This window comes from Hypomesus transpacificus, chromosome 17, assembly GCF_021917145.1.
Source record: "Hypomesus transpacificus isolate Combined female chromosome 17, fHypTra1, whole genome shotgun sequence".
NCBI lineage: Eukaryota > Metazoa > Chordata > Actinopteri > Osmeriformes > Osmeridae > Hypomesus > Hypomesus transpacificus.
The window spans coordinates 7,586,943-7,600,929 of NC_061076.1; the positions used below are offsets into that span (position 1 = coordinate 7,586,943).

Genomic DNA, 13,987 nt, shown 5'->3' on the forward strand with positions numbered 1-13,987 from the left:
CTCTGTTATCCATCCACTTAAAGCGCGTAAAATGCATGGACCACATGTACTGTACATTAAACAGCACTGCTCCCCCTGAAGATATCTTAGGGCTGGAATGTAGAGGTTCGTAGACCTAAAAAAAAAAGCTTCTAAGTGGATGAGGCATAACAGAACAACACTGTATGGGATATTTGGGATACTTTGTTTCCATGAGTTCCCCCACAGGTTTTTTTTTAATCCTCCCTGCTATTTTACTTCCCAAACCTGATCATTCTCATGTTCATCCTCAACGTCTGTATCTGTCCTCTGTTTATGTTCTCTTATTTTTACTCTTCCTCCTTTTGTTCCACTGTTCACTCCATTATTGGGTGAAGATGCCTGAAGTGTGTCCTGTACTCTATACCTCTACGTGGGGCTCGAGTCACGTAGTGCCTTGTCCAGCTTCCTAACTCCCTCCCCCTGGCCTGCTCTCAACCAATGGACTGTTTTACTGCACCGACTGTCATTTCCAGGTTGCTTGATTGAAGGTAACCGATTGGCTGCTGCAGGTCTTTAGCTCATTTTAACGTCCAAATAGAACAGAAGAACCTTGATTTTGGATAAAATAGTCCGAAATCTGTGATTATGAAGCAAGGTAGCAGCCAAACGGTCACCACCAAAGTCATGAATGCGTTGAGAGCTGTTCCGGTCACTCATGGACTGATCTGGAAGTGAGAGATCCATCGGCATGATCCCTCTGCAAAAGGACTTCAACCCCCAGAGTACCCTTTGGCTACTCCCGCCAACCCCTGTACTGCCGAAACCCATTACTTTCTCTCCTCCCTCTACCTCTCCTCCATCTGCGCCCCTCACTTCGTCTTAACCTCCCTTTTCCTCTTTCCCGAACTCCTCCCTCCTTTCCCGCATCTCCTGTTAGTCTGCCTGATAGCTGGCGGCCATGTTGTATCTCACACAGAATCGAACGCCATTACTGTTTCAGCGCGTGGAGCCTCCCTCCCCCACTCCTGACGGGGGTCCAGGCCTCAACAGCCTACCGCCGTCCCAGACGACAGACCAAGTCAACAGCTTGTGAGTAATATCCCCGCCCCCATCACCACCCCCCTCTTTTAGAACCCTCCTCTCCTTTTTCTCCCCCCTCTCTCTGTCTCTCTCTCTCTGTCTCTCTCTCTCTCTGCAGCCAGGTGGGAACCCCACCTCCTTGGAGTGTCTTCCCTTGGGCAGAGATTCATGTTCTGGCAAACATTGAGTCAACATGCCTTATGTTTTAAAGGACTCCTGTGTGTGTGTGCGTGTGTGTTTGTGAGTGCGTGTGTGTGTGCGTAAGGAAGAATGAAGGCTTATCTCATTCAAGCACTGAATGCAGCTGATACAGAGTGTACGGAGATGTATGAGCATAGATGGACAAATAATAAGAATGGGTGTGTTCTACATTAAGAATTTGCATGTGTATGCTTTTTGTGACCATTTGCATATCAGGTGGAAGTGTGTGTGTCTCACAAAGGTGTGTCACCAGGGTGTGTCTAGTGTTTGCCCTCGGTTGTCGGAGGTATGTGTGACTGTGTATATGCCGTAGGCCGGTGGAGGGGGGGGTCCCAGAGAGTCAGTCATGGGTGACAGCCCGGGCCCAGGAGATGTCCCAGAAAGCTGGCAGCTGGAGCCCAGAGGGGCCACCAGAGGATCACCTGGACAACAGACACAACTCACAGGTAAACACACACACATCGCATGGAACACAAAGCACCTGACATTAATATTCTGTCAATACTTCCCTCCCTTCTAGACAGCCCTGGTCTGATAAGACACGACTGGTTGTGTAGATGAGCACATACGTTTACCCATCTATCTCCACTAATAGATCAGAGATCAGCTGAGGGAATGGAGAAACAAAGGATTTGTTTATAGATCATGCCGATGTGACCAGCTGGAGGATTCAAGGAGTGACAGCTGACCCAGGAGCTGTGGCTTGGTGAATGGTTTCAACTCCACCCCGCTCATGACCTGCTTTCCTGCAGACAAACCTGATCTGGCTGTGTCTGGCTTACATTGACATGTATTCATTTAGCAGACGCTTTCATGCAAAGCGAATTCCAAGAAAGAGCTGTACAAAAAGTGCATAGGTCAATGATCTAAACGAGATAACCCCAAAAACATTGCTGGTAGTGTAACCGGTGTGAACTGGTGAAACTCACTCCTCAGGTATGTAATGGGCCACAGGCGTCAACGAAAAAGCTAGCTTTTCTTTGGCGTAGCTGGTAGTGGTTGCGCTTGGCAGTCCAGAGGTGGCAGGTTCGACTCCCGATGGCAGCGAACGACGGCCCTGGCGGAGCAAGACCACGTCTGTTGCATACCCGTTACAGTAGCCAAAACAGGAGCATACATTGTGATAAGTATATAAGTGCCAATGGGAAGAAACACAAGAGCATGCAGTTAAACAAATTACAAATTAAACTGCATGACCCTCAAAAGTGCAAGAGTGTGGAGCGGGAACAAGTAGTTTAATCAGTTACAACTAACCAACAAGTGCAACAAGTCCCTCAATAAATGTAATTGTGTTCCTGGAGGAAATAAACTAACATTGGATCCAACAAATCTTTCTTAAGTACCGTTGTACTCCTGGAATAAGAGCGTCTTTAGCCTTTTCTTGAAGGTGGGAAGACAGCCAGTATTTCTGATGGAGCTGGGGAGATGATTCCACCATTAGGGGGCCAGACAAGATCGGAGCTTGGGTTGGTAGCAGGTGTTCTTTAGAGGTTGGAACACCAGACAGTTGTAAGAAGAAGACCGTAGGTGGCGGGTGGGGGTGTAAGGCTGGAGGAGAGACTTGATGTAGTCGGGCTCAGTCCCGTTCACCGCTTGGAAGGTCTGTACCAGGGTTTTGAATCTGATACGGCCATGATGGGTAGCCAGTGAAGGGAGATGAGGAGTCGGGTAAGACCAGGCGGGCTGCTCCGTTCTGAATCCTCTGGCCTAACCCACCCTTTTCCATTTGTTATACTTATTGTTCTCTGTTGTCTCCCATGTTCACACGTCTGTTTACAGTGTCTGCAGAGGGACTCCGGACCTCATTACCCAACTTTGTGAACTCATGAGCCTACCAAGGTCTGGGCTCTACCCCCACGCTAACCCCAGGCCCAAGCCCTGCTCAAGGCCCATCAGCAGGATCAACCCCAGTCCAAATGCCAGATTTAGACCCTTACTTATAAAGCTTATTGACCTCTAAAATGGCAATGTGCTTAGCAATGTGCTAGCCATAGAAACAGGAATAAAGACCCCCCCACAACCAAAAAGAGCTGATCTCAGTACTCCTACCTTACCTTAGAAGCACCTTCTCAGTCCGGAAGTAGATCTCCCCCCCCCCCCTGCAACCCCCACCCACCTACCTTACTCCCTCTCATCCCCTGGGCCCCCCCTCCTCAGTCGTGTCATTTCCATGGCAATCACGCCTGCGCTCTCACTCTGTGTTGCAGACGGTAGAGATGAGAGAGATGGGGCGGGACGGTTACTCGGATACAGAGCACTATCAGCCAATGGAAGGCCACGGGAGGGCCACTTCCATGCCCCGCCTCCCAGGCGACAACCAAGTGAGCACCCTCATCCCCTCATCCTCCCGTCTTCCTACATCCCTCTCCTACTTTCTCCCACTCCGGAGTCCATTTCCTTCACTTGCCATCTACCTCAGTAAGGAGATACAGATTCAAAATGTGCTTCCTTGCTTAAGTCTTAAAGGACATACTGTAGTAAAGGGAACAAGAATCCGAATCTGAATCAGAAGGGATTGTATTCGCCATGAATGTTTGCACAAACGAGGAATTTACTTTGGCAGGGAGGTGCATACATTAAACATTAAACATATAGGAATATTGGAACTTAAATATGTGGACAAGGGAAACAAGTGTAGTTTACAACATAGTTGAAGTGAGTCATGATACAAAACATCACATATACTGTAATTTATCGAATATTTGTGGATTTGGCAATGTAAATTGACAGTTGTTCCAGGGTAAGGGTTGATGCTAAGTATGAACACTACCCAACAATCCACAACAAGACAAAAATAAACGAAATAGAGGAACAAACTGGCAGATAAATTGGCTGAATGACAAGCTGGACAAGTTAACGGACTGACCTTTGTGTACATTTGTGACTATTCAAAAGAAAACTTCATTCTGCCCCCACCATTCGTCCCTCCCCTCCTTCCTTCATTACATTTACATTTATTCATTTAGCAGACGCTTTTATCCAAAGCAACTTCCAAGAGAACTTTATAAAAGTGCATAGGTCAATGATGATAAACATCGAGATAGCCCCAAAAACATTGTGGGTAGCAAAAACATGAAGCATACATTGTGAAAAGCAAATAAGTGCCAATGGGAAGAATGGGAAGCCCTTCATCCTCATTTCCTACCTTCCTCCCTCCCTCCTTTCCTCAATTCCTCCCCTCCTCCTGTCCCACCTCCCTCCCTACCTCCCTTCCTTCCTCCCTCCCCTCCTCATGTTTCATTGCATGGAGGCGTGTAACTGTGGTTGTCCCTTCTCATCTGAAACACACTCATCCCTGCTATAGTGTCTCATGCCCTGGTGAGTCCTGTGGTTGTCAGAACACACACATGCACACGCACACACAAACACACTCTACTCATGACAATAACCTCTCTGAAGCCCCCGATCTCTCTCTCACACACTTTTTGTCTTTATAAGAAATATCGCTAAACTCAATATTTTATTCTTTCTTCTTCATCAATCTTTCCTTCCCTTCTTTTTAAGGGTCTGACTCCAGAGATGACTTTTTATAAATGTGGGGAATTTGTTTCAACCAGGTTTGGAAGTAGTGCCTTTTTCTGCCATTATCGCTGAGATAACAACTTGTATTATTTGAAAACATACACTTGTTAATTTTTGGTGCTTTAATGGATGATGGTTGAAACAAAGGTGTCTATTTTTTAGTAAAAAAATGTAGTACTGTGTGTGTGTGTGTGTGTGTGCGTGTGTGTGTGTGTGCGTGTCTATTCTTTTTATGCTCCCTCCTCCCTTTGACACTGTGCCTCACTGTACCTACTGAACGTATTGCTGTTGTGTGGTGTTGTGGTGTTGACGGGTGTCGTCATGACTTTGTAGTGTGTTAGTACTAGATGGTGATGTTGCCATGGTGGCCCTGTCAATAACACTGTCGTACCCTCCCCCCAGTGTTTGTTGGCTGCTGTGGTAAGTGCCCCACCCCCTCCCCCACCCTCATGGCTGCTTCTATGTCTAACCAGGTTCTCTCTCTCTCTCTCCCTCCTCTCACTTACTTTCTTTTTGGGTTTTCCCCACCCACATATTCCCCCCTCTATTTATTCCCTCTTTCACACACTTCCAATGTGCTTTTGTTTGTTTTGCTCGCTATCCATTTCTCTCTTTTGCCCTGCTCTCTTTCCTGTTCTGCCTGTTTGTCTGCTCTGTGCTGTACCTGTGCTACCTGTCTGTGTGTGTTTGTGTGTGTGTGCGCTTGCTTGTGTGTGTGTGTCTTCTCTGTGCTCATACAGCAGCGGAGGAAAGGGAGGCAACGTGGAAATAATCTCAGTGTATGTACCCTGTCTCCCCGTCACAGCCCCTCTTCATCTCTCTCTCTGTCTGTCTCTCTCTCTGTCTGTGTCTCAGTCTGTCTCTCTCTCTGTCTGTGTCTCTGTCTGTCTCTCTCTCTGTCTGTGTCTCTGTCTGTCTCTCTCTCTGTCTGTGTCTGTGTGTCTCTGTCTCTCTCTCTCCCTCGCTCTCTTTCTAGCTCTCTCTCTATGTCTCTCAGTCTTTCTGTCTCTCGTCACTTTGGCTCGCTGAATCCATCTCGTCTCCTCATTGGTTTACTCCCCCTCTTTTTCTGTTCAGTCAAAACATGTACATGTGCATTTTTCCTTGTCTCCCACTTTGACTTATTTGGGTTCTACAGCCTGAATGTGTTTACCATTTTGTTTGTATACACATTAAGATGTCTTCAGTGGTGGGAATGTGGAACTTCCACTACTCCCAACTACTCCAATTCCAATTCAGTTTGGTTTCAAATGTGGCATGTCAAGTCAAACGTCCCCTTCCAAATGAGCTGTTAACCTCCAACCCATAAACCTCATACACACCTGCACCTGTTATCCAGTGTCAAGTCTGTGAGTCATGTGGTGGAGCTCAAGGTCAGCCTTACCCTCTCTGATTGGCTGGGAGATCATCTACACCTATCACAAATCTGCACCTCCTGAGCTGCGTTCAGGGGCTTGGGGGGGGGGGGGGGGGGGCTACGGTTGGATTTGGAATTGGTTATATCTCTGCACCCTCTCTCTCTCTCTCTCCTCGGCTGTTTCTATTGTGTGTTCCACACCTTTGTTTTATTGATGTCATCTGTGTGCTGCTGTGTCCCATGTTGATGTTCTGGTCTGTGCTGATGTCATCAGTGTACACATCCGTCCTCGGCACCTAATCCCCTGCATGCGAGGAATTGGTGATGGTGTTTTTGTTCATGTCTGAGAGAGAGAAACAGAGAAAGAGTGTTTGTGCGTGTGTGTGTGAAAGTACATTCAAGAGTAGATTCCCTCAGGACACTCACTCAGTACTGATCCTCGTGGGCTACACTGTCTGCTGGTGTTTTAATCACCACTTTGATCAAATGAAATGGACATGATATGGACTGCATGACAAAGGGAAGGCAGGCAGACACTGGTGTCCTGAGGAACGGGTACTGAACAAGCCTGCTACAGTGTATGCCCAGGTGTATCAACAGCTTCATAGGCTGTGTCCTGTTTCCTGGCATCCCAGAATGTTCGAGTGGTGGGGGGGGGGGGGGGGGGGGGGGGGGCTAGTGGACAGTCCCTATGTGCCTGCATGGCTCTGGAGAGATGCACGCTAATGATACATGGAGTGGATAGCAACATATGGTTGTGTGGCCTGCAATGTAATACCAGAAAGAGGATGGTGGAGGGTATGGTGAGAGGGTGAGGATAAGGGTGGGTAATGGGGGTACTAACCCATTACATTTCTTTTTTGTTCTACCAAGAAAGTTCTGGTTGCATGTCAGGCATGGCCTTTTGCCCTCGCCTAATGCCTTTTTACCTTCAGTAAATATTTTTCTTTGCTGTTTTAATTTTTCTACTGTCTCCATTCTTCGTCCTCTTCTGCTTTTTTTTTGGTTTCTATTTATCTTCTCTGCCTGGGGCAGCATGACTGAATCATAAATTCATACATCTGTGTGTGGGTGTTAAGGGTTTATGTGTGTGTGTGTGTGTGTACTTCTGACTGTGATGAGGTACACCCTGCTATACACTCACATATTCTAGCTATTACTCAATCAGTCACACTGGTGTCAAAAGCGCACACCCACTGACCCAAGGCCTTTAGACATCCCAAACAACATTTGCCTATTTGTCCTGACTTGGTACGAAAATACTTCTCTATCTTCCGCCTCCCTCTCTCTCTGTCCACATCTCTCTCCACATCTCTCTCTCTCTCTCTCCCAGACCATCACAGACAACAGTCCCATGAAACGCTCTGCCTCCTCCCTGGGCCACGGCAGGTCTGGGAGGGGCCAGAGGGACAGGGGCGGGTCTGATGACTATATTATGGAGCGGGTCATCCCAGAGGAGGGCGGAGCCCCGAGACATGGACACCATAGACGGGACCGGAGTCACCGAGCTTCTGAGAAGTCCCTCAGTCGGTATACTGACGCAGACACAGGTCAGAGAGAGAGGAAACACACACACACACACAAAATGACTTGACACCATGGTAACCATGCTGACCACCTGTTTGGCAGGGCTGGGCACAGACCTGAGCACGACCACACAGTCAGGTGACCTACCGCCCAAAGAGAAGGACCGCGATCGTGACAGGGGTCGGCCCAAAGACCGCAAACACCACCACCATCACCACCACCACCACGGTTCTATTGACAAGGAGAGATACGTGCCCGACCGAGAGCGCGGCGAGTACGGTCACAGACATTCCCGAGACAGAGACCATGAGCGGGACCGGGAGCGCCGCTGGTCAAGGTCTCCCAGCGAGGGCAGGGAGTGCATGACTCACAGACAGGTGGGCTTCATGTGTGTGTGAGTTCACACACACTGGTCTGTTTCCTTTACGACAGGCTTGCATACAGTGGTCCAGCAATGAATGTTGAACAAGCGCATGCCAAAGAGGAATGTCAAGATTCAGGTTATTCAAATTATTTCCATAGCAAATGTGCATGTTTGTTGCCAGTAGAGGCCCTTCCCTTAAACAGGTAACTGGCTGGGTTGAACAATGTGAGGATAGAGTTAATAACTTTTTTTGTTTCCCCTAATATTTCCAAATGACATTTTTTTACTTCAGCAATGTATGGATCATTGTTCACGCTTACCCCATGAAAAATGAAATTGCTGCCTTCTGAACAACATACCCACTTCACACACACACACACACACATAATTACTCTAACGGTTGTATACAGACCCCGAAAGAAAGACCCACAAGATCAGACACTTGCTTTTTAGGTATCTTCATGATCAATATATTTAGGGTGGACTGCATCACATTTGAAAGTCTTCCAGAAATCAATCTTTTTCCCTTTCTTTTCTCCTCTTATATTTTTGTGTTCTCTCTCTCCTCCGCGTGACATGTTGCTTGTCTCTGTATGCCCTTTCTGAACCAACTCTGTCACATCCTTTGCTCTGTTGCTTCTCAATGTCTTTCTTTTTTGCTTTCCTTCCCCCTCTCTCACATAACTGGTTGCTCTACTCTCCTTATTGTTGCCATTGTTGTTATTGTTGTCTCTTGTTCTCTCTCGCTCTTCTCTTTACTTCTCCATCTCTGACTCTGCCTTTTTCCCCTCCTTTCAATCTCTTTTTCCGTGTAAAATGTTGTGGTTGTTTTTTTTATTTGCCTTGTTTCACTTTTCGTGTAGGGCAGTAGTTCGGTGAGCGGAAGCCCTGTCCCCTCCACCTCGGGGACCAGTACCCCGCGCCGTGGGCGTCGCCAGCTGCCCCAGACCCCTGCAACACCCCGTCCCCATGTCACCTACTCCCCTGTGGTCCGTAAAGCCATGGCCACCCCTCCTGGAGGGGTCCAGCCTCAGGGCCGCCTGCCGGCCCCAGCCCCCCGACGGTTCTCCCCCGAGCCCCCTCAGGGCCCGCCTCCCCCTGCCCCCCATGGCTCTCCCCGCCAGTCCCGACACCCCCCTCCACATTGGGGAGATGGGAGCGGGGGCTCCCTGGAGGGCGACGGATGCTTCTACAACCAGGACTACAATTACGAGCGTGAGCCACCACCACGCCAAGAACCACCTGCCTACGAGCAGAGCATTGCTCCACAGGGCAACCCACACCCCCTTACCCACCCACCACCACTGCCTCCACCCCACAACCACAACCACCCCCAGCCTCCGCCTCAGCAGCACCTGGCCGGGAACCCCCACCCACAGCCCCAGCCCCACCCCGTACCCCAGCCCCATCCTCAGCCCCAACCCCACCGCACTTCACCCAGGACTTCTCGCCATGCGCCTCCGCTCAACACGGCCATTCCTGGCGGCCCCGGCCAGCCACCCGCGACACGACGCCTTCCCAATGGTTACCGCTCCTCCTCCCCCTCCTCCCACCACCACGGACCCCCCCACCCTGCGACCCACAAGATCCCCCCGCCCCACCCCAGGGGCCCACGCAAGGGCCTGCACGAACCCTACAGCGAGACGGATGAGGACGAGTGGTGCTAGCCTCTGGGGAACAGGAAACGAGGGAGAGGGGAGGACAGATGAAGGGAAGGAGGGCTTTGGGAAACACAAAGTCAGAGCATGAACTGCCGACAGGGGAAACCAAGGCATGATTCTTTATTTCCTTTCTGTTGTTTTTCTTTTCTCGTTTCCTCTGCTGCTCGGTGTTTCCCATGGAGGAATAAAGGGGGATGAAAAGAAGGGGACGACTGCCGATAACGAGGGATCGTGGGCAAGAGGGGTTAGGAAAATTCAACCCCACACAACCCCCCCCTCCCCTCAAATAACAACACAGCCCAGCTCTGATGCAAGGCAACAAACCTAACTCAAACCTAGTTTTTCAAAATGGAGGTTGGAGAGGAGGGATACTGCTCTCCTTGTATCACTCCAAGCCTTCAGGAGAAAAAGGAAAGACACTTACAACATTGAGGTTCAACCAGACGTAGAAAACTTCAAACCTGAGGAAGAACAACTACTTTTTTGCTTTTTAGAACTAACTGGAGTTGCGTTAGTTGTAACCCCCCCACCACCACCCCACCCCCTCACCCCTCTCGTGCAGGGGGCAATATTGATGAGTTTTATCATCTGTGTTTACTGTTAATAGTCACATCACTTGACTTTGAGCTTTCCACCTGTGTGTGGTGAGTGGGTAACTGGGGAAGGAGGAAGGGCAGATGGGTGGAGGGTAAGGCATCTGGACTCACCAGGAGGAGTAAGGGGGAAGAGTGAAATGGAGAGTGGAAGCAGGTTCTCCCTCTTCTCCCTCTCAAAAAAATAAATCCACACCCACCCACGCAACCAAACGCAACCAAGGAGGGAAGAATCACAAAAGTTGATGGAAAAGTATTTAAAGCACACACATGAACAGATACACACACACACACACGCACACACACACACACACACACGGAAACAATTTCTTCAGTATTTCTTCTACTCTTGCGGCTGCTTCCTCCTCCTCTACTACTTCTACTTCTTCAAAACATGAAAGCTTGAATCTTTTGTTGCACCCGCTCAGCTTGGTTTAGATTTGTGGAGTTTTAAGAGAAGAAAAAAAAAAAAAAGTGGAATACTGCATGAATGATACAAGAAAAAATTACGTAACAAAGAGAAGCTAGTGTGTGTGGGGGTAAATGATTTCTTGGTCTTTTCCATTTATGATCTGAGGGTTCTCTCTTTCTTCCAGTAATGTCTTTCTCTCTCTCACCGTGTTGAAGGTCAAGTAGTGGGTAGGGAAGGCAGAGAGATGGATATATTTATGACAAACCCACATAAAGCCTTCTTAATGATGAGGCAGAATGATTGTCTACTAATATTTTGTTCTTGTTGGAATGTTCCGTGCCAAATGACTGCCACTGACGAGTATTAAAATGCACAACATTGTTCTAAAGGAAGTTAGAATTGTAGTAGCTACATTTCAAGAAGGGAACAGGAAAGGCGTTCACAGAATGTTGAAATTGGTGGAAGGCAAATAACCTAGCCTCCACTTGACCAAGTCTTCACTCCAACCAGTATTGTCTCATGTCTTCCAGGGTTTGAGTTTCTTTGTAAGAGAAAATATGTGAGGAAGAGAAAAAGGCATAGTAAATAAGGGAACCTCTTTATTTGTTTGTTTATTCTTTGAAAATATTGATAATGGTTCTACACATTACATTGAAAATGAGGAGCATTGGTGATAATGATCTGGAGCATAACAAGGATGATGATGTCCAAGCTTGTGAGAGAGAGTCTCCTCAAATTATGTTGTTTGATTTGGGTTGTTTTATATGAGACAGTACTGCGCATCACCATCTTTCTCGGGTGCGAAGGTTTCAAGTTGACAGGCCAGCCAGGTGGGTGGAGCTCTGTCCCACACACAGACGCATCTTGGAAAAAACGTGTGCTGTTCCTCGAACTATACTCCCACCTCCTGAGTTTGTTCACTGTTCTTAACAGCCTGTAATTTCTCTCTGCAGGACCCTAAATTACCTATTTTGCCAAAGAGAGGCAAAATGTGTGTGCTCTTTTGATGAGTTATCACTGGCTACCTAATCAAATTAAGGGTATACTAATCCTCTTTGGGTGTTTTCGTTATAAACTGATAGAGGGCTGCTAATGGGTAGCTAAATGTAGCTCTTGCCCTCCAGAACTGATAAGGTCATGACAAAGCCATGAGAAATGGGAGACAGAGTTCCACCACCAAGCCAGGCCCCTACGTGGCACTGTATGCAATGCATTGCAATCCCACTCATGCTGTTTCACCCACCAACCCCTCTCCGACCACCCAGTCCCCGACCACCCACTTAAAAACTGAGTCTGATGTTGTTGGTACCTGTGCCACTGTTAAAGCACCTCATCTGTGTTCAGGACGTGTAACAGCCAATCCGATTGTACCGGAACTGTCTCACAGCCAATCAAACTGCATGGAATGAACAATGCGGGTTTTTCTGACAAATGTCTCTGCCCTGTGTCGCCCTGATCTTTCTATGTGTGTCTCAAACAAAAATGAACCTAGTGTTTCCCACTCTGTCTTTCTCTCTTTCAATATTGAGACAGAACAATTGCCACATTGTCGTTACATTTAGAAATTCCACTAAAATAATAACGATTATTATTACAGATAGTACTAGTGGAGTTACAATATTTTGCATTATGAACATCATTGTGCTTATTCCAGTTACTTCTATCATTTTGATTGAATTTATTATTTACCATGATTATGGTTATAATTATCATCGTTGTTATTGTTACATGCCAAACCTACCAACACTGCGCACACCTAGTGTCCATGCTTTTCCAATGCTATCACAAAGTTGGAAGTAAAGACCAATTGGATCTGCATTATCTCCCTCAATGTATGTGCCACACATGACCAGAGAATGCACAGAATACTGCCTAACAGTGTTCTTCCTATGTAGGAATGTCAAAGATGTATATTTATTACAGTACTACACACAGACAAAGCAGAGAGCCTTAGATACACTCTCATATATGTATGTGTGTATGTGTGTGTGTGTGTGTGCGCATGTTAATTATTTATTAAAGTTTGTTTTGGCTTTACATCATTTCAGTTTTTGTGTTGCAGTATTTGTTTGTCTATGGGATTGTGAGAGTGTATTCAAGTGTGTGTGTGTGTGTGTGTGTGTGTGTGTATGTGTAGGGACAAGAGACATGATGTTAGTCACCCTCCAACATAACAAGAAAAGGCCCAAACATTACTGTCAATATACTGACACCATCCAACATCCACTAACACCTGCTAAATAATATCACAATGACTTCAAAAGCAATGTAGGACCTGCAAAGGAAAAAAAAGAGAAAAAACAAAACAAATTTAAGTAAAAAAAAAAAAGAATAAAAAAAAGGGGAAAGTATCTACTTCCAGAACTGCATGTGCTATGTGCATGCCACACCGTGGGTGAACAGTCATCTTCAGGAAATAAAAAAGATGAATATGAATTCAGAGAAAAATATATAGAAATAGATTGATGTTTTTTCAAAGCAACATGTTTACTTTATTTCCTTCTATTTTTGAGAACAAAAGAGGTTGAAAATGTAAAAAAAAAAAAAAAAAAAGATGTCAAAAGAGCATAAAAGCGACTTTGATGAGAATCAAAGTCTGTTTATTTCTGTTGCCAGTTGTTCACTGAAAACATGGAGGTGAGACACAACACACACAAATGTTCAGGACAACATAAAGAGAGGGAACTTCTGTTTAAAAAAAGAAAATACAGTAAAAAGATACGGTGAATATTCCTTCTACTCTTGGGTTGAACCAGGAGCTAGTTAAATCTGACCATGTTCCCATTTATTCTGACTGTCGAACCTTTTATCTCTCTCACACCCTCTCTTTTCTCTTTCTCCCTTACTGTGTCTTTCACTCTGTCTCACACTCAATCCTATCTCACCGCTATTTCTACCAGTGCATTTTGTAATTCCAAACAGAATCTTCCTAATGAATAAAAACCAGAGAGAATGCACACAGGTCGTGTGGAAATGCTCTTTCATTTCTTGGTCTGTGTCCATGAGGTGAGAGTTGTGAAGTGTTGTTTGGTTCCACATGGGGGCAAGTGAAGGATAACATGAGTTTGCATAATGATTTGACTAACTGAAATTATGTTAGCAGTCATTGTATGCCAAGGCCCAGCAAGCTTTGCACACACAAAATGTTTGCCGCTCCTAATACTTTTGGTCAACTTACCCTTCAAAAACTAGACAGATTTGTTATGTCAAGCACTTTTTACGTCAAACACTATTTGTTTTGGTCACTTCTAATGACACTGCTGGTTTTGTCCTTCAAACAGGTGAGCTCACAGGACCAGGTGGCCAGTC

General features: G+C 46.6%; 1 protein-coding gene across 1 annotated transcript in view; it reads left to right on the forward strand.

The window, feature by feature from the left end:
• The window catches only part of cacna1aa (calcium channel, voltage-dependent, P/Q type, alpha 1A subunit, a), a 62,792-nt gene extending 49,557 nt beyond the window's left edge, over positions 1-13,235 (forward strand). Inside the window, exons 39-46 of the mRNA XM_047037615.1 lie at positions 962-1,050; positions 1,556-1,688; positions 3,450-3,563; positions 5,505-5,543; positions 7,455-7,671; positions 7,751-8,025; positions 8,876-9,532; positions 10,404-13,235. Of these exons, the coding sequence (XP_046893571.1) occupies positions 962-1,050; positions 1,556-1,688; positions 3,450-3,563; positions 5,505-5,543; positions 7,455-7,671; positions 7,751-8,025; positions 8,876-9,532; positions 10,404-10,454 (1,575 nt within the window). The 3' untranslated portion in view covers positions 10,455-13,235. The remainder of the gene's footprint in view (positions 1-961; positions 1,051-1,555; positions 1,689-3,449; positions 3,564-5,504; positions 5,544-7,454; positions 7,672-7,750; positions 8,026-8,875; positions 9,533-10,403) is intronic.
• The last annotated feature ends 752 nt before the right edge of the window (positions 13,236-13,987 follow it).